The sequence below is a fragment of the Candidozyma haemuli genome (genome assembly GCF_002926055.2).
Source record: "Candidozyma haemuli strain B11899 chromosome Unknown E_2014730914, whole genome shotgun sequence".
Classification (NCBI taxonomy): Eukaryota; Fungi; Ascomycota; class Pichiomycetes; order Serinales; family Metschnikowiaceae; genus Candidozyma; species Candidozyma haemuli.
In genome coordinates, this window is record NW_020289903.1 from 641,167 (window position 1) to 665,213 (window position 24,047).

Consider the following 24,047-nt stretch of genomic DNA (forward strand, 5'->3'; position numbering starts at 1 on the left):
TATTTATCTGTCATAAATAAAATACTAGAGTAAGTACTTTTAGAAACTTTACGTTCCCTGTTAGTGTCATAATTGGGGCTAGCTTGGGTACTGAGCAGTAGTACTACGCCCAAGCAACACTTACACCAACACAACCCAAAATGAATAAAAGAAAAAAAGAAAAAAAAAATACAATACTCAAGCGAAACAAAGTGCTCTCCTATTCTTCAATCCAGCTCAAACCCCTCTTTCATTGCCCCACTCATCAGTAGTCCACAGTGTATGCCATTTTGCAACCATTCCATCAATACATAAAGCGCGCTTGGCATATACATCAACAATCAACCATACCTACAACTACCTGTTACCCAAACACCTCCACATATCAGCATGTCGGCCAGACCGACGCTTTCCAAACTGGTCATTGCACTGGTATTTCCCCTGCAAACGCTACGAGATGTCAATCCTGAGCTGCACCAGGACTTGGAGAATGATCTAGATCAGCTACTCCACTGGCTCCAACCTTCTCATGAGGGGACCATTGATCCAAGCCAGGCTGAACCGCTGCCGAGGACTAAAGTAGCAACAAGAAGGTGTCTTCGAACACAGCTGCAGCAGCTTGACTTTATGAAGTTGTGGATCAACTCGATAAGGTTAGACCTTACTGACCGGTTTCCTCCAGATCAGGATCTCTTTACTGCATTGGATACTGTTTGGCAGCTACGTTCTTTCTACGTCAAACAACTTACGCATATGAAGCTTTCTGCATTGGCCAATGACTCTTTCTTGAGAGGTTTGTTTGCATTGTTTACCAAGTACCTTCTGCAACAGCATTTCCTTGAACAACTAGAGATCCATGTTAGAGATTCTCTTTTTGATGGCCCTTCCGTGAAATTGAAGACTCTTTCGGCAATTGGAATGGATGCTACGCTACGACAGATTGTCGTAAAGGTCACAGTGGCTAAGATATGTACTCATTTGCGTACGGTCTGCCGTGGCCAATGGAGCTCACCTGTTCTCCATGATTTGGAGAAGTGGTTGAGACTTGAGCTTTATCCATCATTTTCTCTAGGATGTGGTTCCAAATATGCATGTGCTTCTAGTAACGATCTCGTTCAGATAGCAAGAGACGAGTTAGTGCTGCTTCGGGTAAAGGAGATCTTCAGTATGGTATCTCTGTATCCAAGCAGTTTTGTTGCATTACAGGAGCTACGTGAATGTTTGGCATTGGATGCTGACCGTTTCCAGTCCTTAGCTCATCACCGTGCAAAGATCGTTGACGTTTTTATTGATGAGTGTGGACAGAGACTTCTACATCTGGGAACCAACACAACTGACGTGATCATAACGTATATGAAGACTATCAAGGCATTCCTTTTGATTGATCCTACAGGCGTTTTACTAGACAAGGTTGTTCGTCCTATAAGACAGTACTTAAGCACACGTCCTGATTTGGTTCAACAAGTGGTGAATGGAATGCTTGATTTGAACCCAGATACAAATCCTTTAGTTGAATTGGCACATGAGTTACAAGCAAACCAGCCTCCATCTGCTGCGCCTATCGATGATTTGACAGATCTCAAATGGAACCCAGATCCAATTGATGCATTGCCTGATTTCCGTAGAGGAAAAATATCGGATGTATTGGAAGCTTTGGTTTCTATCTACGAGCTGTCCTCGGTATTCACTGAGGAGCTCACAAGCATATTTGGAGAACGACTTTTACAGTGGGACAAATACAGCCTCGAGGACATCGAGCATGTCACTACGCTTCTCAAGGCTAGGTTTGGTCCTAATGAGTTTTCTGCTTTGGATGTCATGATCAAGGATGTACACGACAGTAAAGAACTCAATCTGAAATTCAACAAATCTGGTATGGAAGTGACGATCTTGTCCAAGATGTACTGGCCATCGATAGGTCAAAAGCAAGAAAATGAACAGAAGTTTACTGTTCCAATCCAGGATAAGTTTACCAGGTACACCGAGCTGTTCAACAAAGCGAAGCCGGGTAGAGATCTTCACCTTCTTCCGTCCTTGGGCACGGTCACTTTGGACCTCGAATTTGAAGGAAAATTAAAGAGCTTCACTGTCACACCTACTCAAGCCACAGTGATTGAAGTATTTGATGAGGAAGATGATGGTCTATCGCTTTCGTTGATCACAATGTCAACTGGTCTTTCGGAGTATGCTGCAACTCAGGCTCTCAAGTATTGGGTAGACGCTTCAGTCTTAAGCGTCAGTAATGGAATTTACAAGGTTATAGAATAAGCAATAGATTTGTTTACAAGTATATAAATTTCAAGCGGTTCCGCCACGATTAGTTCATGTTCCCATTAATAGCCTTGGCAATCTCAACTCCAGAGACCTTCTGGTTGTATGATGAGCTTGGTTGCCATTTTCTCATGCTTCTGATCTCATCCATGGCATAGCCAGGAATACGGATGTTCCAGTTGCGCTCAAGGTGTAATTGTACATCTCTGACATCAACAGAGTCTGTCTTTCTATGTTTGGCCAAACGGCATGCAAATGAAGTAACGGAAGAGATGAATTCGTCCGCGAGATCCAAAAGTAATTCCTCGACATCACCATCTATCGTGGTTCTTCCGTCGCCTTCATCTGCGCCTATGGTATTGATGAGTTCGCTCAACTTACGCTTAGTCAACACGCGCCCGCCATTATCAGTAAGAGTGGCAGCTGAGGTGGTAGCCATATCATAGGTTGGCATTCTCATAACAGCTGGAGTGCCCATGATCTGACCCAAGCCGGAGGCACCGCCACCAGTTAAGGTAGGACGCACATTGTTGGCACCTGGTTTTAGCGTCACTGGCGCTGGAGGTTTGACGTTGATGGTATTCAGAATAGGCATTGAAGGAACACTAGGTTTAGTGATTCCAGAAAGATTCACACCAGGCACCGTTGGTTCCTTAGCGGATGGAGGAGGAGAAGTGCTTCTGCCTTTGGCAGCAGCAGCGGCGGCAGCTCCCTGTGGAGCAGGGGTGCCCATTGCACTAGAAGTACCACCTTGAGCACTTGGACCACCTGCTCCTGGAGTCGGAGCGCCAGGTACTGGCACTGGAGATCCACTTGCAGCTTTACCCAAAGACCCAGGGGATCCGGCGCGGTTGGCCGGAGGAGAACCAGAAGGACCCATAGATGGTTGTGTCACAGAAGCTCTCTGAGCAGAATTTTGAGCAGCGGCCGCGGCAGCTGCAGCACTTGGAACTGGACTTGAAGCCAGACCCTGAAGATTCACACCGGCAGAAGAGGCGGCAGGGCTACCAGCAGCACCGATGCTTCCAGCGCTAGTGCCGGCTTGGTTAGCTGAGTTCAGGCGAGCTTGTTCAACCAACTGGGATCTGATAAAGTTGGCAATCTTTTGGAACTGAGCGTACTTGTTTCTCCATTCACTAAGTTGATTATCAATCAGTGCTGTCTGTTCTGGAGAAAGCTCGGCCCTCTTGGCAGCCTCCAAAGATTGGATCTTTCTCTCCACCTCTTGGATTCTCTGTCTGACTTGCTGGTATCTCTCTGGGGTAACCTGAGAGTTTGGTCTGGTTCCCTGGGGTGCCGCTCCTCCAGCTCCAGCAGCTGGCAGTCCTGCTGTACCAGGTCCTCTTATCTGCTGACCAGGGACCTGTTGTTGTGATGGTTGTTGCTGACCCAAAGCTGGAGACTGGCCCTGAGGCTGAGCATTCTGGCTCTGAGCTTGCATTCTTTGCTGAGCGTTCAACTGAGCATTTCCACTGAAAGATGCTCCAGTTGCTGCAGTATTACCAGCCTGACCTTGACCCTGGCTTTGACCCTGACCCTGGCTCTGAGCTTGTCCACCTTGAGGAGCTGGAGATCCCGAAGCCTGGGCTTGGCCACGAGCAGCAGCAGCTTTCTGTTGCCTCTGGTAGTTCATAAGAATCTGTTTGATGTGTTCAGCACGCTGGTAGCAGCGCTGGGACACTTGTGGGTCAGTGGCCCTCTTTGCTTGATCAAGCAGTTCCTTAAGAGCATTGAGAAGTTTAGTGGCCTGAGCAGGTTGGATGATCTGCTGACCTTGTCCGCCTTGACCACCCTGTTGTGGGTTGCCTTGTGTCGGTGGCTGACTCATCTTTGGATCTCTGGATGTGTGGAGCTTAAGTCTTAGTAACAAGCTTGTTTGAGAAGTTTATAAGTGAGGTTGATATAAGTTGATGGTGCACGGGTGTAAGCTACTACTACCAAGGACGACTTTTACAATCCCATTCGATTCTAAATGGTTAAAAGAGTTGGTCAATTTTTAATGTATTATGTAATTATTAGTCGTTATATAGAAGCCTGATGCTTTCATTTTATCTGTGTATGTCTTTGGGGTGATTTTTATGAGTCCAATGCGAAGCACCGCTCCACACTATTGGGGTTGTTACCATACCATGTAGGTGCAGAAATACCTAAGGAAAGCAAGATAAAGATTATGCTGACGGATAAATTGAATCCTGTGTCGAGAGCTGCTGCAACAACGTAGTTGTACTTCTTCCACACCTTATGCTTATACCTATAGGCGTAGAACATGGTGACAGTGCCTCCAAGGAACTTTGAGAGGTAGCCTGTGGACAAGTTTCCATAGAAATGACTCATGGTGGAAAAGAACACTGTACTGTTCCAAAGATGAAACTTGAAAATGCTGTTGGGGAATCTCTTGTGGAGAGTGAATATCACAGCTGGGACTATAAGGCCCACAAGGAAACCATACGGAAGAGCTGGATAGTTTGCAAATAAACGGCGTGGACCAAGTATCACATACTGAATAGCATTCGTGTGGTATGTAATCACCGTTTGCGCTGTCCACTGATGCAATGGATCATTAAGCTTACCCACAAGGTAATCCCACTTTGATGCTAATACCCATCGAAGACTGAGGTAATTGATCGGGACACCAATAAGTTCGCCATAAATCTGTGAAAGGAAGACATACTTGGGCGGGATATGGTTGTAGAAGCCTAGCTTCATCAGCTCCAAGTGGAACTGTGATCTATACCAAGCATTACCAGCAACACAACCAAAGAATGCTGCTCCAGCAGGGTGCTTGTGTGACAGATCTTGAACCAAGTAACCGTACAAAAGCTCATTAAATGTACCGATTGGAAGCTGAAAGTTTGAAAGCGCATAAAGCCACATAAGAGGTGTGACGATAATCGATCCGATGAAAAGTGCAATCACACATGTCCAGAATGGCATAAAGATGTAGCCAGCTCTTGCAACATGCAATAATGACAAGATTGAAATACCGAATAAAACTCCATACCACGACAATGGTACATCAGCATAAGCAGAGTGTAACTTGTTCAATCTGTCTTTATAAACTCCACCTTGACCAAAAGAAGAACGAATCTTGGACCAGCCAAAGACCACCACCCATACCACGCCGGATACGTAAGCTGCGTAATCAAAAAACATATTCCATGCTCTTTGGGCGCCATGGTTCACTGGCCCGTAGTATTCGTATGCTGTTGAGTTGAAGCCTCCGCCTGGCGTGATCAACTTCTCGGTAGGGTACAAGTCTCCATCTGAAGTAAAGAGACGGTTCGACATGAGACCATACTTGAAGGAAAACAAGCTGGACCATTTTGCCAAAGGCAATAGAATCCATGCTCCACAGATAAATGCAATAAACTGGACTACTTGTACCCAGTAAGGATAAAGCATAACCTCAGAAGTGATGTTGGCCCAGTCTAGGGTGAAATTAAGGAACCCCATGCCTCCCATTCCAGAACCAATGAAGTTCAAAATGGGATCTGTAGGAGCTGCCCAGCACAAGACTGCCAATGAAGATGTCATGGGGAATAAATACTCCGGAAGCATTTGCCATAAGCAGAGGGTACCAGCACACCAGAAGAACACTTTCATACGTCTGGAGTTATTCTTCTTATCGGCTTTATCCTGGCTCTGCAAAAGTGCCGTTTGCATTAAAGTCTGAGGCCAAGGAAACCTTGGATCGTAGCTGACGACTCGCTTGGCAATGGCTGCGTATGAATAGCCAATAAACACTATGGCCCACATGAATGGCATGGCGGCGTAAGCCGGAACTTTAACGTGAAAGAAGAGCTCTGAAAGAGCCAAGGCGTTGGTCGCCAAATTACCTGTAGCGCCCGATTTAGCTGTAATAGTTACAAGGGCCGTTTCCTTGATCGACCAAGGGCCTGGGTTAAGTGAAAAAGATAAAGGTCCTATCTTGACTGTCTTATCAGGCAACACACGAGCCATCCACTTGCCTGCCCAATGTGAAGCGATCTGAACGAAAAATATCGAATAAACCGCCGACGTCGTTCTGAACGAGTTTATCGTATCTATAAAAGCACCTGGTATAATGAAAATTGTCAGTAGCACGAAGTAGCGGAACGTCAACACTGGGATAGTTGGATCATCTGTAAGTGGAACAGTCTCCCTAACCTCTTTCGGTAGATCTTCAAGGTCTTCTTCAAGCTGGTCCAGATCCAGATCTGACTTTATAGAAACTTCATTCACACCTTCCTCGGGCTGGCGACTTTGATGGATAGTATCATAGTTCTGATCTGAGCTATCCAGAAGTAGCGCTTGGGTATCTTTCCTATTTCGAAAGGACATGATATAAAAAAAAAAGGTATTCTCTAGAAACGCTTTTATATTGTAGTGGAAGATGAAAAGAACGTTAGCTTTTGTTGCTCCAGGCCATGTTATGTTTTGCTCATTGGTTAGTAAGCACGATAAGAGAAGACGCAGCCGATGCGGTCGGTGTTTGGATCAGCGCACGTGACCGCCACACAGCCAAGGAAATGGAATAAGTAAGCACAAACTGGGTAAAAAGAGGGTTCAGATTTTTGTGTCATCTGAAAAATAGTCCGTTTTTTATACTGTTATTGTTGGCTCATCAACGAAGTCCAACTCTTTATCTTCTGCGCGTCAACGGTTTTCCGAATGGTTGCAAAAAAACTGCGAAACCGCTAAAAAGCATACTGTCACGAGATCATCCTGAGACAGTGTCTTACTTCCACAGTTGAATGATGAATGATGAAGATGAAAGGAAGGTGTTGTGACGGCGTGGTCGCCAATTGCGTGATATCTATATTATGTTTGTGGGTACTCAATCTGTAAGTATTGGACCCTGTCTATATCTATCTCTGCCTGGTATCAACAGTCAAGACCTTCTTGACTACCTCTATGATTTCTTCATCGGCATTGTGGGATTTTTCAAACAGTGGGTTTGAGAGTTTGTTGTCGATCACCTTATCCAAAAGAAGCCTTAATCTCTTTATCAAAACACCGTTCTTGCACCATGTCCTGATTGGCTGCCAACGGTCTAATACAATACCTGGACACTTCTTTGAAGCGTGGAGTTGGCCACTGATATCGTACGAAATATCTCCTCCAAAGAGCAATGCAGTGATTGTGCTCGTAGGCGTAATGTCTCGTAAGAAATGCTTGGATGTGAAGTTGGATGAATTGTATACCACGAAAGGTGACTTGTGTAAGGACTTTGAAGACAGACCCACAGATGGCGTCAAGTCAAATTGTTTTCTGGCTTTTTGCATGTCAATGGATCCATCTTCGAGCGTGAGGTCTTCAAGGTTAGGAATAGATGCGCCTGTTGCCGAGTTCGAAAAGAGCATCGACGAAGGGTGGATGAACACTCTCGAAGCAGGCAATTCCTTCACTTCTGGTCCATCATTCACCTCTGCAATATACTTTTCGTTTCTGATCCAGAATTTTGTCTTCTTGGCATCTGGATCCACTTCCACTGCTCCTCCAAGAGTCTGGGCGTACTTTGGATCAGGAAGCTGTACACGAGCAAGCTGAGGAGTATAAGACCCAGTGATAATGGCTCTAACGATATCGAAATTCTCATCGTTCCTGTTCAATAACTTTCCTTCAGGCTTATCTTTCAGGTAATTAAAAGGCACAAACCCAATTTCCTTCAATGTCAGCAAGTACTGAGTACGGTTGGATTGTATATCCTGCAAGGTCATGTAAGATAAATGGTTTGCAGCAATAAACTTCTTTCTCTCATTGCCCTGAAGTTCGGCGTATTCATGATAGGCCAAAGCTGATGCAATAAAGTCACCTTGCAACTTTCCTATTCTTGCTTTTATCAGTCTTATTTCATCACCCTTTTCTATGTTATTGATGAAAGGACTTCCAGTAGAACTGATTGCAGCAAGAGTAAGACACATTTCCACGCATGAAAAGATACATCCAAGAATCAAGATCTTGCCCAGCTGCAAATCCGTAGGAATGAAGGATAAGTACTTACCCAAATGGGTCAATGATTCCTGAGTGTCAGATGCAACAATTGCACCAATTTCTTCAAGCATAGCTCTTGTCTTTTTGATTGCCAGGACATCAGGAGGATCGAGTCCACTGTTCAAGAACTCATCGACCTTCTTGATTCCCATAGCTTTGACAACCAAATAAAGGTTATCCAACCTGACTCTCTTAATTTCAGGGACAGGCTGAGCCAAAACCAGATCGAACGTATCCTTCGTATACAAATGGTAGCAAGTTCCCTTCTGTATACGACCAGAACGACCTCTTCTTTGAGACATTTCCGCTCTTGAGCACCAGCTTTCAATGAGTTTCGAGACATTCGATTGAGCATCAAAGAAAATGCTCTTAGAACGTCCACTATCGATCACAGCAACACAATCTGGAATGGTGATAGATGTCTCTGCAATGTTTGTCGAAACGACAATCTTTCTAGATCCAGAAGGCGCTTTCTTAAAAACTCTTGTTTGATCCTTCGAAGAAAGCGTAGAATGCAATGGTAAGCACCAACAATCCAATCCTTTTCTATCATATTCATCTTCAATCTTCCTGATACATTTGTTAATTTCCATAATACCAGGTAAGAAGATCAAGATGGAGCCACTATTTCTCTCATTTGCAAGCTTTTTATCAACCAAAACACAAAGCTTGGCAACAAGATCATAATTAGCAGTGCCTGTCTTGAAATAGTGAGAGTCTGCCTTTGGCTTGATGACTTCACCGTTATAGTTTGTAATGCTGTAGTCCAAGTCATCGAGTACAGAATCGAGATAACGGTCTTCCACTGGGAAAGTTCTTCCTTCAATATGGATGTGATTCACCTTGGTTGGGAAGAACTTCATGAACGACTCCGTGTTGATGGTAGCAGACATAAGAACAATCTTCAATTTGGGGAATTTGTTCATTATCTTCTTTAAGATGATAAGAAGGAAGTCACTATCCACTGATCTTTCATGGACTTCATCAATAAAGATATACTCAAGCCTGTCAAAGATAGATGAATTGCCATCTTGGTCGTTCGACAAGAAAGACTGAAGCATTCTGAGGAGAACACCGGTAGTGACGAACAGTAGTCTTGTAGTTTTGCATGTCTTGTTTTCACCACGAATAATGTATCCAACTTCTTTGCCCACATCCAGAATTCTTTCGTCAGATATACGATCAGCTAAACCGATAGTCGAGATTCTTCTTGGCTGGGTGCAGATGATTGTGCTGGAGAAATTTCCCTTCTTGTTTAAGTCGTCAAGAATGAATTGAACAATCTGCGTACTTTTACCTGATCCTGTTTCTCCTGTGACCAAGGTAACCTTGTTAGAATTAATGACGTCCACCAACTGCTCCCTCTTTTGCCAAGCCGGAAGTTTAGCACGAGCATCAAGCGATTTCTTGAGCTCAGCCAGTGATGCCTTAGCCTTGTACGCGTTTTGAAGCTCTTTAATATCGCTATCGGTCAATTGAGGTTGCTTTCTAGCAGACAGCTTATCTCTCAGCTTCTTCAGGCTTGCCGTTTGATGTTTGTCTGAAGCAGCAATTGCTGGTGCCACACTCAATGGTCCAGGGTTCTGAATAACCTTTGCAATGTTGGTCTCTAGCCATTCAACCAAAAAATAAATATAGCAGTCACCAAGCAACCCATCACGAACGACATACTCTAAAAGTTGACGAACGATAGCCAACTTGATATAGTTTGCAAGCTTAAAAGACTGACTGTTGACAACAATCTGAACACCAGGGAATGCATTTGGGTAGGCATCAGGCATGAAGAGGTTCACCAGAAGCATACCCTTTTCCACATGTTCAACATTGAGATCTATGCAAGCGACCTTTTTCAGCTGATCAAGATACTTAACTTCATTTGACCCAATCATCTTTATACTGTCTAATTCCTCGCACCATGTATCAAGAGCGCTTGGGTCTTCTGGTGCATCAGAAGCGTATTCAAGAGTCATGTAGCAGAGGCTTATGGCTGCTTTCCTTTCATCTCCGTTGCATTCGCTCAAAGTCTCCAAAATATCGTCTTTATCACACCCGGACTGTGCCAATCTTTGGATAGCATACTCGGTTTGGATATCCTTGGAAATCTTTAATGAAACGCTGGAATCCTCGTCCCTTTTGGCAAAAAATACTGGTAAATCGTCATCGGGAATATGAAACAAGAGCCATTCCAAAGCGTCCTTGAACGAATGTGTATACGAAAGAGCTTCATCAACATGACTTTCTCTAAAGTTCAAGCCTACCAAGTCCTTCTTCCATTGCGACCTGAGCTTTTCGTCAGCAGGAGAATCCTCTTCATCTTCAACCCATGCAATATGATCCTTGATCAGCCTTTCCACAGACGTTCTGACTTCAATAGGGAAATCAATAAACGGAGCAGAGTCCCATGCTTTTCTAGGAAATGTAGGAAGGTTAGCAGTCAGGCGAACCCTAATAGGTCTGGAAACCTCCTGTTTCGTCTTTTCCTTGGTTGTTGTCTTTGGTGTCCCAATTGATATGCTAGCCTTTGGAGCATTAGTCTTAGCTTCGTTATTAGCTCTAGCCTCTCTTTCCTTAGCCTTCTTCTCACTAGCAGCCTTATCGTCCAAATACACCTGGAAAGGATTTGCATTATAAATCCTATCGTGTTCAGCTTTGCTCTTCTTAAGCAATTCTTGTCTATGAGTCTCCAAGTCTGACCAGTAGTCTCTGAAGATAATGGGTAGCACCATTCGTAGGTTCTTAACATAGTTCAATCTGTGCATGGCGTAAGTGGCTGCAAAATGACGAGCCTCGTTGGTGGTTTCTCTAGGAGGAAGGACCTGAGTATCAGGCATCATCTTCACATGGATAACCTCTTTGGTCTTTGGGTTCTCCCAGCTGAGGTCTGCAATGCCAATGAAGCCTTTAGAGGTCTTCTTCATGTCAAAGATGACTTTGTTCCATTTCTGTTTCTGACAGAACTCGTAAAGTAAAGTTGCTGGAAGTTTACCAGTCCAACCGAAGTTCTCTCCAATGGCCAATCCTCGTTGTGGTTTCAGGGGATCATCGTTGGAAACCTCTGGGGTATTGCTCTTAGATTTCTTGCCTTTAGCTGGTGGAGGCTCTGTGGTTTTGGCCTTTTGGTTCTTTTTGCCCTTTGGCTCGGGAGGAGGAGGGGTGGGTTTCTTCTTTGCCATTGGATAGCAAAAAGAAGAGGATTAGATGGTGTTGGAGGTTGAAGATGAGTTTGGTGAAGAGTGCAAAAAAGAAGCTATGACACGGACAGGAATCGAACCTGCAACCCTTTGATTTGGAATCAAAAGCTCTGCCATTGAGCCACCGCATCTGCTATTATGCATTACCAAAAGTAGCTTTGATATTAGAGCTCTATGGCAAAAGTCATCAAATTTGCTGTTTTTTGTCAACTTTTAGGTTTAATTTTATCTCAGGATAACGAAATCGACGCCGATTTTGGGTTGGAGGGCCGGTGGAACGTTTTAGCTAATATCTCATTATACAGCGGCTTTTGAAAGGTTTTAAATAATCCACTATAATCTACATGGTCGAATTACCATTCTGAAATATTATCAGATATCTATGAGAACTCTGTGTGGACAGCCTTATCCTTAGAGGTATACCAGCCCACATCCAAATGCCACCCACTATCCAAAACCTTCTACCTTCTCTAACAGCCTAACTAAGTAGCTTATAATGAACCCTGTTCACCAAATATCCCCAAATCCCCTGCCCAAACTGACCTTTCCAGTCCACGACTGACTCTGTCCAGCTACCTCCACCAGCCAACCAAAGCGCCATGCTATAATTCAACATAAGTCCAAAAAACGAAGATCCAGGATACCCTCTATACCCTCTCCATCTTCTTTCCTCTCCCTTTTATCTACTCCCAACTCAATTCACCCATTTCCACCCTCCATGAATCCATCCAGCCTGAGTGGGCCATTTTTTGCACCCAATCGCACCAACCATACATCGACTTCTACTGGCCAAAAGGCCCCGCCATTTCCCGCCCCTGCCATCAAAATTACCCAGAAAACCTCCCATCCCTCTACTTAACCTCCCATATATCTCCTAAAGCCCTATTTACATAATTTCCACCACTTTTGCTGCTTCTTCTTATGGCTCTGTGTTATAGGGTATGTCGCGGTGTACTGATGTCGTCTATCCAATGAAGACCCGGCTTTTTCTAAGTACCATAATTTTACGCACGAAAAGATCAAACTAAGGTTCAAAAAAAAAAAAGATAGAAAGAGTCCGAGAGATCCCTAGCAGCCCTTTCCAAACCAGTTCCTCCCTTGTATATTCACAGTACTAGAAATGCTTCCTATCCCTACTTTGACCAGGGTCGCCAGCAGGAGCTTGAAAGTGGCCCATGCCCACAGACTCTTTACCAGTATGTCTCCATTGAGAGCAGGCGCCAATGAAGAACCAGTTAAGCCATTTACAAACGCCTTGGGCAAGCCAGCGCAGCGAGTCAGTCTGGACGGTAATGTGTTTGGCAAAACCACATTCACAGAGTCCATGGACGAGGTGGACATGACATGGGGCAGAGATGATGACCCTACCAAGGTTGAGAAGCAAAACACGAAAATCAGACACTTTACCATCAACTTTGGACCCCAGCATCCAGCTGCTCACGGTGTGTTGAGATTGATTTTGGAATTGCACGGTGAAGAGATTGTCAGAGCCGACCCACACGTTGGTTTGCTTCACAGAGGTACCGAGAAGTTGATAGAGTCCAAGACATACATGCAAGCATTGCCATACTTTGACCGTTTGGACTATGTGTCGATGATGACCAACGAGTTGGTTTTCGCCTTGGCCGTGGAGAAGTTGTTGAACGTCGAAGTGCCTTTGAGAGGTAAGTACGTGCGTACCTTGTTCGGCGAGATCACCAGAGTGTTGAACCACTGTATGTCTGTCTTGTCGCATATTATGGATGTCGGTGGTTTGACTCCTTTCTTGTGGGGTTTCGAAGAGAGAGAGAAGTTGATGGAGTTCTACGAGAGAGTTTCCGGTGCTAGATTGCACGCTGCTTACGTTAGACCCGGTGGTGTTGCCCAGGACTTGCCTTCTGGTTTGTTGGACGATATCTACATGTGGGCCACCCAGTTTGGTGACAGAATCGATGAAGTCGAAGAATTGGTTACCGATAACCGTATTTGGCACGCCAGAACCAAAGACGTTGGTATTGTCACTGCTGAAGATGCTTTGAACTACTCCATGTCTGGTCCTATGCTTAGAGGTTCCGGTGTTCCATTTGATGTCAGAAAGTCCCAGCCTTACGATGCCTATGACTTGGTTGACTTTGACGTGCCAGTCGGTATGAACGGTGACTGTTTCGACCGTTACTTGATCAGAATGGCCGAGTTCAGACAGAGTTTGAGAATTATTGAGCAGTGTTGTAACGATATGCCTGAGGGCCCAGTGAAGGTCGAAGACTACAAGATCTCCCCACCTCCAAGAGACTTGATGAAGGAAGATATGGAGGCCTTGATTCACCACTTCTTGTTGTTCACCAAGGGTTACTCCGTCCCAGCTGGTGAGACTTACACTGCCATCGAGGCTCCAAAGGGTGAGATGGGTGTCTACGTTGTGTCTGACGGTTCTGAGAGACCATACAGATGTAAGATCAGAGCACCTGGTTTCGCTCACTTGGGAGCCTTTGACCACGTCTCCAGAGGCAATTTGTTGGCTGACGCAGTTGCTATTATTGGTACCATGGATTTGGTGTTCGGTGAGGTTGACCGTTAATTGAACCCAAGCATGCCTCCCTCTAGAGCATTGCCACTCCTTCCGCATAAACCCTCCATAACTGCATTATATAAAAGACCCAGGTTTCATCCGCCGCTACGGTTGTCTTTCTGTAACTATTTTTTTCTTTCCCATATTTCTGTTTAATACCAGATTTCTATTAGAGTTTCACGCTATAGCGTTGTATAGTAGATATATAGAGCCGAGCCCGCCAACCACAAGTGCCGTGGTCATACCCAAGCTGGCCAGTTGTTCGTGATGGCCTCCATTCTGTGGTCCCTGATACATGTACGGATTCAGGGCGGTTGCGGAAGAGGAAGAAACCGATCTTCCCAGATTATTGTTCCCGTGAGCCTGGCGCATGAGATGCTTAGTGATGAGCTCTTCACTGACTTTGGAGATGTCGCCGTCTCTACGAAGCTGCCGTATAATGGCCTCTCTGTTCTCTGGCGTCAACTGTTTCTCAATGATCCTCTGCTCAAACTTCAAATGCTTGGCCAAATGCTCGTTATAATTGAAATGTGGCACGCTAAACCGATCGCCATAGTTCCTATGGGCGCCATTAAATTGACTATTCTTGTTTTCAGCGCCCGAACCATCGTAAAAGTTATGCACCCTATGTCTCTTGGTATTATAGCCCTTGGAGAAGTAGCTCCCCGATGCCTTACCCTTTGAATAATACTTTGCCTCGCCATAATACTTATTCTGCCAATCCGAATGGTTAGGATTAGGCGAGTGTGAGCCCGAAGGAGACTTCCGGAGCCCCAACGATGCATCATACTCCCTCTTCGCCTTGACGTCCTTCAACGTATCGTACGCCAGCAGCATCTCCACGTACTTCTTGTTGTTCTTCTCCCTTTCCTCCTCTGAAAGATGCGAGTTAAGATCAGGATGGTACTTCTTCGAAAGCTTCCTGAACTGAGCCTTGATATCCTTAATGGATGCATTCCTAGGAAGCTCAAGGATCTGGTAGTAGTTCAAGTCCAGCGCCAGAGAAGCAAACCGAAGCGCCAATGGCGCTAGTAGCGTTCCCGGTCTGGACCCTCCAAGTGCTCCTCTTGCGAGTGTCGAAAGCATCGACGGTGCTGTGTTTGTTGCTAATGAATAGATGTGGTAAGGTAGAGTGGGACTGGCGGGTGCACGCGATTTTATGAGATCTGATAAAGCGACGCACCAGTGACTTCCACAAGCATGTGGAGACAGAAACGGAAAAGATGATTGATAAAGAAAGCTTATTTAAAGACAACTATTTTTGGTCCATCTCTTCACCAAACGTCTTTTCTTTGGTGACTTTGTGTGTTGAAGCCTTCAAGTGTCTTCTGCGTGGAGGGCTGTACTGCGAGTTTGGCGTAAAACGGTTACTTGCCGATTCGGAGCCAGAGCACGAAGGGAAGCCACATGTGAAAAGAGATGGGAGGTGGAAGAGAACGAGAAAGGTGACGTTTGAAAAGATTAAGTGTGGAAATCACGGAATGTTGGAAAAGGGGGGGAGACGTTGAGGATGGAAGGTTGAGAGAGTGACTCTTACTGGGGACGATGCTGCATGGGTGCAAGCAAAGACTATTCGTTTTTTTTTTCTTTTTTTCTGGGGTAAAGGTAAAAAAATTTGGACTTTGCGGGAAAGGGTGACTTTATGGTCATGTGACTCGTATCTCGTGAGTGCCGTCACATGACTACAAGGTTGGAAAAGCCTCCTCCAACCTAGCCCCACTAGGTTCTTGCCTTAGCTGTGTCTCATATAGAGACTGCCCACGGGTCCTGGTAGACTCAGTTTTGGCTGCGAAAAATGTCGCTCGCACCCGTACACCAGCTATATTCACCAGTCCATACCCTCCATCGAAACACCCTCAATTGCTTCCAATGGGCCCCAAAGTTTTCAGGTCGGTTACTGAAGGGTACTTTACATTGCTAGTGATATTGATTTTTTGAATATCTCGGTGTAGCGGTACCAAGAGGTGTATGTTGTTATATGCAGTACAGTCACGTTTTCGACCTTCTACCAGAACTACCAGCATCCGCCACCCTTGTCCCACCGACCCAGTATTTCTTCCAAACTTCACCAGCCACTTATATTACCCAAATCTCCAGAAAAAAACCTGATATCTCCCACCTGGAGCCGTGCCAAGGGCGTCACGTGTTTCTCGAAGCTTCTCCACAACGAGCGACATTGTCGCGCGCGTCCGCCACTAAAAAACACTATATAACCCATCATCTCGCCTCTATCCAACCACCAAACTCATATTTATAAACCATGGCCAGACAAAGAAGATCCGCCCCAGCTAGACCATCCCAGACTAGATCGGCCCACACCGCCGCTGCTCCTTCCGCTCCAGCTCACAACCCATCGTCTGTTTCTCGTCCTCAGACCCAACAGTCTCAAAGCCCAGGTCTCTTTGGCCAAATGGCTTCCACCGCCGCTGGTGTAGCTGTTGGTTCCACCATTGGTCACACTTTGGGTGCTGGTATCACCTCCATGTTCGGTGGCTCTTCTGCTCCACCAGCTGAGGCACCTCAGCAGGACTTGGCTGCTCAGCAGCAGTACAACAACCAGGAGCAGAGCAGAACCTGTGATGCTGACGCCAGAACCTTCACCAGATGTTTGGAGGAGAACAACGGCAACATGCAAGTGTGTGACTTCTACTTGCAACAGTTGAGAGCATGCCAGGAGGCTTCTCGTCGTTACTAGACGCTTGGCTTTTATTTAAAGTGTTTTTTCCACGCTTTTCAGCGTGAGCCATTGTATATAGCATCGATGCATTGATCTATGAACGTTTGTTTGTTGCGGGAGGGATTCTAAGGGATTCCTTTCGTTGTAGGGATTATTTCTTAGCTTCGGATTTGCTTTCACGAGGGCCCAGGCCAAAGGCAAAGTAGCCGGCGATACCGCCCAAGCCCAAAACGGCAAGAACCGTGGTTGGGTTGACGCTCGAGCCAGAGCTCTTCACCTCGTCGTGTTCCACGTCGTTCTCAACTCTCTCTTGTGGGTTAACCGGACTGACCTTATGGTCGACCTCGTTCTCTCCCATGTTCACCACGGAGGCCTGGTTAATCTCGGGATTGGTAGAAGACTGAACGTACTTCTCAGTGTTAGGAGTCTTGCTTGGCTTGCCAGCGTGCTTGTTAGCAACATCCACAGGCTTGGAGCCCGGTTCCTGAAGGTTCACTGGTTCTGTGGAAACAGACTCACCGCCATGGATCACATCAGCATCATTGGCCTCCACCTTGATCGACGAGTTCAGCTCCTTGGCAAACAACTCGTGCTCAACCTGCTGCTTCTTGTTGTGGGCAATGTCCTGCTTCACAGCCTCTGGCGACACTGGAGGGATCTTTGGCTGGCTCACCTTGGGGATATAGTCGTACTTGAACTCCCATTCATTGATAGACGTCTGCGAAGGCAATCTGTAGGAGTCGATGGTGGAAGGGTCGTTCTTGGCGAACGCTCTGACAGTGTTATGCAATGCTCTGATAGGAACTCTGGATCTAAGCATTTTGTGTAGTTGAGTAGTGTCAGGTAATTACCAGTTGACGTATCCGGGGAACTATGGGGGTGTGGTCGTGCGAGGCTCACTGTACCGGCTTCGTGGTTGCGAAACCGGCTTTGCCTGGTCACACTCAGAGACGTCCAAGTGTCATGTAAATGTGACTAAATGTGGTTTAGTTAGGGGTTGGGGAAAATATTGGGAACCTCTCAATATGTCTATTTTTGTTGGTTTTACGTGGAAAGCGCTGGAAATGAAGTTACCTGGGGGCAGTGCAATGTCGCATGCTAAGTAGTCCTCGGTCCAGTAGACCCACAGCCGAAGTAACCGTTGGGTGAATGGTGGGTGATTTTTATGAAGAAAAGTGGTCAATTGGTGTTTTTGGGGCTGTTTAATTACCTTTTGATGCTTTTACTGGCTTCTTTATGCCAATTGCGTGTTTTGACTGACCCTTTTCTGGAGCCTATGCTGTGGGACATATATAATTCGCAGCCATTCACTGGACCTCCATAACCATCAGAAGGTCTAAAAGTATACCATATATACATGGTATATTTGCTGGTAAATTTTCTGGTATATTTGTTTATTTAAGGTTCCCTACTCGTCGCTTGTGTTACTCGCGTTTGAAATTCAACCACTGATTACGTATCCTCCACTCTACCACTACCTACTTCCCTGGTAAATGACGTTTGTATTATTAGTGTCATGTCTACCATGACAAATCTATAAATTTTAATTCTCTCTCCATCTCTTCAAACTCCTCACCTCTTCGCTGGATCCATGGTAAAGTCCATGCCGTCGCCTAGAAGGTCGTCTAGAAGCTGTGAAGGCGGTCTCAGTTTCTTCTTTTCCTGTGTTTCTAATGGCTGGGTGTTGATAGCATCTGTGGAAGAATTGCCCATAGGCGATGGAAGCGGTGAATCAGCATACGGCAGCTCAAGGCCATATATAGAGTCTGGACGTACCAAATCCACTTGCAGTCGGCTTCTGCCATGCATCATCTCTAGAACAGGCGAAATGTACATGGACCCACGTCTGGAATGCTCCATTCCCAGCATTTCTCTATAACTGCGTCCCTGGGAAGGCAAAACACTCTGTTTGTCTAAAGTAAGCGTCAGCGATTGACGATGAAGCATGAGAACTGAAGAATTCGAGCCCCAACCGGAACTGGACTTTTCAGCAATTGACAGATTACCGTCGTTAAGAAGGAAACTCGACAGACTCAGGTGGAAGCCTCCGCCAGGCGTGTGCATGCCTAGGTAAACTGCACGTTCGTTCTTGGCTCTGTGTCTGCTAATAAGCCAGAAAGCAAACCATACAACCAACACAAGGAGCAGAAGAAGCCCCAAAATACCACCGACAATAATAAACACCATATTGGCCGGTTTCAGCGACCTATGCACGTAAGGGTTGGCACTATAAGCGCCAGTATTCACCGAAGGTGGAACAGTAATGTCATAGCTATACAGAGTAGTCAGCGACAGTTCCTCGGAGAAGGAAGGCATTTCCGAAGCGGAAGGCATATCTGTAGTTGAAGGCAGAGCAGTTGCCGAAGGCATGTCACTCTTGTCAGACGTTTCAGATTCATCTTTCTTGTCATCTTTCGTGGACTCATCTTTATCGTCATCCTTGGACTCATCCTTAGAGTCAGTCTTCTTCAGATCCTTTGTCTCAGTCGTACTCGTGCTCTTTGGCTTCGAGTCGGTGACCGCCGGCATGTCGTCTCTAGCATGGAGATGGTGACGATGGACCAACCCGGTCTTTTGTGGAAGTGGCCCAGCAGATATAAGCGATGCCAATAGAAGCACTAAGGGAAGTCTCATAGTAAACGGTGGAGCCTGGGGAAAAGTGCCAAAGCAAAAAAAGCAAAGCAAAAAAGGAACGTAAAAGGCTTGGGATCGAAAAAAGGAAGAAAAGTCTAAAACAAGTGGAGGTGCAAAGCTTAAAAAGACACCCTCCTGGAACTTGCTGGTAATCAGGTTTGCAGCCATTAAAACCTTTGACGCATGGGGCAGTACGCGGTTTGTAGAAACGCGATTTGGCTGTTTGGCAGGTTCCACAGTGACATGAAGGGTCCTAGCGATTTGGGGATTTAGTGGACGAAAAAATGTGAAAATTGCACCAATAAAATCCTTGGGATTTGGAGATTTAGATTCCAGCTTTTTTCATCTTTTTACGCCCAGAATTGGTGAAATACATGGCCCTTTGCTGAACCCCTGTGGGTGCAAATATGCACAGAATGCGTCCTGGCGCGAAGTGATTGTTATCACTATGCCCTATATAGCGAGCGCGAATTGTTCACGGTTGCAAAAGTGCAAAACATATCTGAAATTACATACTGCCAAAGAACCAATTAGGCCAATTAATGATGGAATTGGTGTAACGCCGTGCGCTTGGCAAAGAAGGTTTTCTTTGTGTTCTTTCCGGTTTTTCCGTTTTGTTATTCTATTATGTGTATATGCTTTAGAACCGCCAGTTCTCATCGGTAGACTCAATGGCCCAGTTGAACTTATCTCTGAGTGTTTTCGTGAAGAGCTTCTCGATCGGCACGTTGAACTTCTTTGCAAACACAACCGTCAAACGTGGATCGATATAGTTCAACTTGGATGTACCCAACGACACTTCTGAGTTATCCTCTTTATCCTTGAGCTGGTAGCTGGTGTTGGTGATTCTGTTCTCCACGGTCTCGACCTTGTTCTGCAACGACGACACTGAGGCTCCCTTGGTGGCACTCACCTTGCCGGTCTTGATCTCGTCAAGGTACTCTTTTTTGGTTTCGTCGATCTTGTCGAGCTTCTCCTTGAGATCGTCCTTGGTGAACAACTCTTCCTTTTCCATCTTACGCTTCTCGTTATCTCTGTTCCACTTCTTCTCGGCCTGCTCTTTCTGTCTTTCAATCACACGCTCAACAATAACGCCTTGTTCGTCTTTGGTGAGATCTTCAAGCTCAGAGAAGTACTTGGGGTTCTTCTTCTTTTCAGACTTATCCACATCCAAGATCATCTTCTTGAGTCTGATCTTCTGCCACTCGAGCTCCTTGATTTTATCGTTGATACGTTTCACACCAACTTCGTGGTTCTTACTGACCGTACGCTGGTGATTACACAAGATAGCCACGGTTCTGTTGGCTGCATTGTACTTGACCACCTTCTCAGCCACCGTACCTTCGTTGGAAATCAAGTCCATCTGATCTTGCATGGTCTTGGAAGCGTTATATGTACGGAACACCTTTGCTGTAAGACCCTTCATGTAATTCTGTAAATGCTTGTTCAAGATGGTGGGGGTGATTCTGTCGAACATATCATCGCCAGGTCCTTTGGGCTCCTTCTTGAAAATTCGTAGGTTCTTGAAAACCTGACGGTCAACTTCTACTTCCTGGTAAAATCTAATCGAATCCTTACCCAAGAAATCGAAAATGACCTTGTTTGGTGGCTTGAGTGTGACGTGCTCGTATCTCAAAGAACAACAACCAACAGTATCGGCCTCGTCTTCACCTTTTTCACCACCTGCTCTAAGTGCAAAGATATCAATCAAGTAGGTGGCAGTAGCGATTTGTCTATTTTGCATGAACTGATCCTTCAACATCTTTGTATAGTCAGCTCTGATACGCTGAATGTGATCTTTAAGCTTTCTGGAAGTCTCGAACTTCTTCATGTCCGAGATACCTTTGATGGAAGAGTTGGCTGCCAACTTGACGTACTTGAAAGTATCAGATATATTTTCACGCCACATTGCCAACCAAACGACGGTTTTATCGTGTCTGATTGCACCCCAAGTATGGCCTTCTGGTGCTGGAGGAATTGGCGCTCCTTCACCCAAGTTGAGTGTAATATCCTCTGGGAACACTCTTCTCTTGAATTTTCCTGTTTTTGGATGAGCACCACGACCACGGAAAAGCCCTGGAGGTTCGACTCTAAAGTTACCGACATTCTCCTTGCGGCCGTCCATTAAACATGTTCTGTAAGGCTCTTCGAGCTTTTCCTTTTCTTCCTTTATACGCTGTTTCTCTTGTTTGGTCAAGTTCTTCTTTTCTTCTCTTTGCTTTTCAAAGAATGCAGCCATCTTGGAGAAATCACACTTCTCAAACTCTTTGATTTGAACATTACACCCGCCTGACTCTTCTAATACTTGTAGGAAATCATTGAAGAAGTTCTGCTGAAAGACAGGGTTTTTAGCATGGTCTGTTTCTATCATAGCAGCAAAATAACCTGCTACCTCCTCTGCAAGAGGAGGCAACTCGACTGCCTTTCCGTTATAGTAAAGCTTTACGTAGCTTGGTAAAGGTTCATATGGAGGAGGAAAAATCACACCAGCATGCTCCAAAGTTTGCCACCTTTCTTCACCCTCACCAAAATTCTCATCTTCCCACCATTTGTAGCCATCATCGGCATCTTCAGACTCTTCCTTCTTGGGAGTAGGTGTAGGAGTAGCAGAAGCTGGTGTTTGTGAGACCTTGGGTGTCTTTTTTGTCTTTTTTGGCGTTGTAGGAGCAGAAGGAGTTTCACTCTTCACCTTCAGAGAAGACAGAGCCTTCAGCTTCTTCCTCTTCTTCTCCTTTGGCTCTCCATTACTCTTATCAGACAGCTTTCTCTTGTGTTGCTTTGCTCTCCCGTTCAACAGAGCCAATGGGGTCTCGTCGTCCTCGTTCTTCACCACACCGTGCCCGTTTCGAGACGAGATCTCAGAGAGGGTCATATCTTCACTGTCACTCATGGTCGACTGTTGATAGATGTCTAAGCGTGTTGGAGAAGACTGAGGAAAAAAATTGCTGTTGTCATGAATTCTATTATGAGAAGTACACGACCGACGAGATATCCCCTCCATGGCCTGGAAATAGCCATAACCAAAACTTAAACAAATTATGGTTCAGGAATAAGCTTAATTATGGAATTTCATCCCGCTCGTTCTTGTTTTGGAAGCTTTTGGGTTGGGGGCTTCTTGAACATGTACCATTGCGATGCTCTGCGAGAAGCAAGGACGATGCACAACGGGCTTTACAGATAAGCAGGTGAAACAAGAGCCAATCGTAGGATGTCGCTTCAATTGAGGTTTGCTTTGCCGAGAAAAGGGCAATTCTTGAGTTGAAGTTTTTATCTGGGGTGAATTGAGCCAGTTTGGGTTGGGTGCAAAAAGCCCTGGCCCATGGACGTGAAGGGCATACTTCAGTGGAAGAAGGCCATTTTGTTCAGTAATCCAGGAGGCAATGGATCTTTAGGGTAGGAGTTCTGTAATGACTTGTATTTTCTGGACTCTGTTCGTTGGTTTTGGAGCATTGGATCTCTCAGGATAACCTAGTTAAGGCTTGACTGGCAGGAGATATAGGACATACCAGAAAGATACGAAAACAATGGAGTCAACGTCTTACGGTCAAATGGAACTTTCTTCTTCAAAAGAACCCTTCTTCAACACATAACATGTTACTTTTCACTAAGTATCGTCTAACTGTCCAAATGTGTCACATTTTGGCATATTGCGTAATAGTGCGTTTGACAGTGATAAAACAATCAATAACCGCTTCTTCTCCAGAAACCCACTATGAAACGTGAAGAAGCCAGTGAAGATATCGAAGGGGCTCTGTTGGTTCTTAAGGGATACAATGGCTTTTCCAAGATGCAGAAAATTGTGCATTGCTGTTTCTGTGGTCTTTTGACCTTGGCTGTTCTGGCTCTGCTTATAACCTATGACGGCAGCGCTGAAGGCCATCTAGATACTTCAATTTGGAGTTTATTGTTTGGTGGATGCTATTCTTTGTTTGCATGGAGAATGGGAGCTTTGGCTGGACTTAAAGTTTCCGTTTTCGTTGGGCTTATACTCATCCTTTCGGCACAAAGCATGATTACGCTTTTGCAATACTTTGGCAAGGATACTTGGGCCGTAGCTTTTGGAGCATTCTTGGAACTAGGAAAACACATCTTTGGTGTAAATCTCGGTCGTTTTGTCATATGGAATAATTCTTATGGTATTCTTGTACTGTGGTTGTACATGGGTCTTTTTTCTACCACAGTGGACTGGTTGAACAAGAAAGTAATTGGTTTGTTTGGGTATTCTTTTGTGCTTCCCTGGGTTCTTGGTCTATTCGTCTATGATGTTATATTCATGGTCCAGCCATCGTTGGCTCGCCCTCCTCGATCGTTCAAACCCCATGATTGGACACTTCATATTGGTGGAGCTACTAATATAGTGATGCTCCATTTTATTAGTCTATTAGATCCTGGTGAGTTTAATACCCTTCTAGATAAATATTACGGGAAGGGGATTGTTGCTTGTCTCTTCATATCCAGTTTATTTATTGCCCTTTTCGGGTCTCTGGTAAAAGCACAAACACTGGCGTCCTTAGCCAGAGACAAACCTGGTCAAAATGATCTTCAGGCTCATTCAGATACACACGATACTAAAGAGAGTGCTTTTAATGAAGAAGCGTTGAGGAAGGGAAATATGAATGGAACAATCTAAGTGAAACTTGACCTATCTTTATCTGGTATACTTTGTCGCTCGTATCCCAAGAGTTCGAATGATCACAGCCGTAACCACATTTCATTGGCAGGCTGTTCCCGCTTGAGCGTCAACTGCTGTCACAGTTGCGTGGTTGAATGCCCA

At 45.3% G+C, this 24,047-nt stretch overlaps 10 protein-coding genes and 1 non-coding gene across 11 annotated transcripts; 4 read left to right on the forward strand and 7 right to left on the reverse strand. All coding sequences in view use genetic code 12, as the record gives it.

Annotated features, from left to right (window-relative positions):
- Positions 1 to 369: 369 nt before the first annotated feature.
- On the forward strand, positions 370 to 2,247 carry CXQ85_003461 (anaphase promoting complex subunit 2; the record flags this gene model as incomplete). Its single annotated transcript, XM_025487106.1, has 1 exon — positions 370 to 2,247. The coding sequence occupies one exon, from the start codon at positions 370 to 372 to the stop codon at positions 2,245 to 2,247; it is 1,878 nt and encodes a 625-aa protein (XP_025340554.1).
- A 49-nt stretch (positions 2,248 to 2,296) lies between these two features.
- Positions 2,297 to 6,570, reverse strand: CXQ85_003462 (uncharacterized protein; the record flags this gene model as incomplete). Its single annotated transcript, XM_025487107.1, has 2 exons — positions 2,297 to 4,088; positions 4,349 to 6,570. The coding sequence occupies 2 exons, from the start codon at positions 6,568 to 6,570 to the stop codon at positions 2,297 to 2,299; spliced, it is 4,014 nt and encodes a 1,337-aa protein (XP_025340555.1).
- Positions 6,571 to 7,097: 527 nt separating this feature from the next.
- CXQ85_003463 (putative helicase) lies at positions 7,098 to 11,396 on the reverse strand (the record flags this gene model as incomplete). The annotated part of the gene is made up of 1 exon (XM_025487108.1): positions 7,098 to 11,396. One exon carries the CDS (start codon positions 11,394 to 11,396, stop codon positions 7,098 to 7,100), a length of 4,299 nt encoding a protein of 1,432 aa, XP_025340556.1.
- Positions 11,397 to 11,473: 77 nt separating this feature from the next.
- On the reverse strand, positions 11,474 to 11,545 carry CXQ85_003464. Its single transcript has one exon. It is a non-coding gene; the product is annotated as a tRNA-Trp (tRNA).
- A 989-nt stretch (positions 11,546 to 12,534) lies between these two features.
- NUC2 (Nuc2p) lies at positions 12,535 to 13,971 on the forward strand (the record flags this gene model as incomplete). The annotated part of the gene is made up of 1 exon (XM_025487109.1): positions 12,535 to 13,971. One exon carries the CDS (start codon positions 12,535 to 12,537, stop codon positions 13,969 to 13,971), a length of 1,437 nt encoding a protein of 478 aa, XP_025340557.1.
- A 168-nt stretch (positions 13,972 to 14,139) lies between these two features.
- CXQ85_003466 (uncharacterized protein) lies at positions 14,140 to 15,048 on the reverse strand (the record flags this gene model as incomplete). The annotated part of the gene is made up of 1 exon (XM_025487110.1): positions 14,140 to 15,048. The coding sequence occupies one exon, from the start codon at positions 15,046 to 15,048 to the stop codon at positions 14,140 to 14,142; it is 909 nt and encodes a 302-aa protein (XP_025340558.1).
- Positions 15,049 to 16,222: 1,174 nt separating this feature from the next.
- Positions 16,223 to 16,657, forward strand: CXQ85_003467 (uncharacterized protein; the record flags this gene model as incomplete). The annotated part of the gene is made up of 1 exon (XM_025487111.1): positions 16,223 to 16,657. One exon carries the CDS (start codon positions 16,223 to 16,225, stop codon positions 16,655 to 16,657), a length of 435 nt encoding a protein of 144 aa, XP_025340559.1.
- A 133-nt stretch (positions 16,658 to 16,790) lies between these two features.
- CXQ85_003468 (uncharacterized protein) lies at positions 16,791 to 17,459 on the reverse strand (the record flags this gene model as incomplete). The annotated part of the gene is made up of 1 exon (XM_025487112.1): positions 16,791 to 17,459. One exon carries the CDS (start codon positions 17,457 to 17,459, stop codon positions 16,791 to 16,793), a length of 669 nt encoding a protein of 222 aa, XP_025340560.1.
- Positions 17,460 to 18,211: 752 nt separating this feature from the next.
- Positions 18,212 to 19,273, reverse strand: CXQ85_003469 (pheromone-regulated protein; the record flags this gene model as incomplete). Its single annotated transcript, XM_025487113.1, has 1 exon — positions 18,212 to 19,273. The coding sequence occupies one exon, from the start codon at positions 19,271 to 19,273 to the stop codon at positions 18,212 to 18,214; it is 1,062 nt and encodes a 353-aa protein (XP_025340561.1).
- A 640-nt stretch (positions 19,274 to 19,913) lies between these two features.
- Positions 19,914 to 22,163, reverse strand: TOP1 (DNA topoisomerase 1; the record flags this gene model as incomplete). The annotated part of the gene is made up of 1 exon (XM_025487114.1): positions 19,914 to 22,163. One exon carries the CDS (start codon positions 22,161 to 22,163, stop codon positions 19,914 to 19,916), a length of 2,250 nt encoding a protein of 749 aa, XP_025340562.1.
- An 822-nt stretch (positions 22,164 to 22,985) lies between these two features.
- CXQ85_003471 (uncharacterized protein) lies at positions 22,986 to 23,903 on the forward strand (the record flags this gene model as incomplete). Its single annotated transcript, XM_025487115.1, has 1 exon — positions 22,986 to 23,903. One exon carries the CDS (start codon positions 22,986 to 22,988, stop codon positions 23,901 to 23,903), a length of 918 nt encoding a protein of 305 aa, XP_025340563.1.
- Between the last annotated feature and the right edge of the window lie 144 nt (positions 23,904 to 24,047).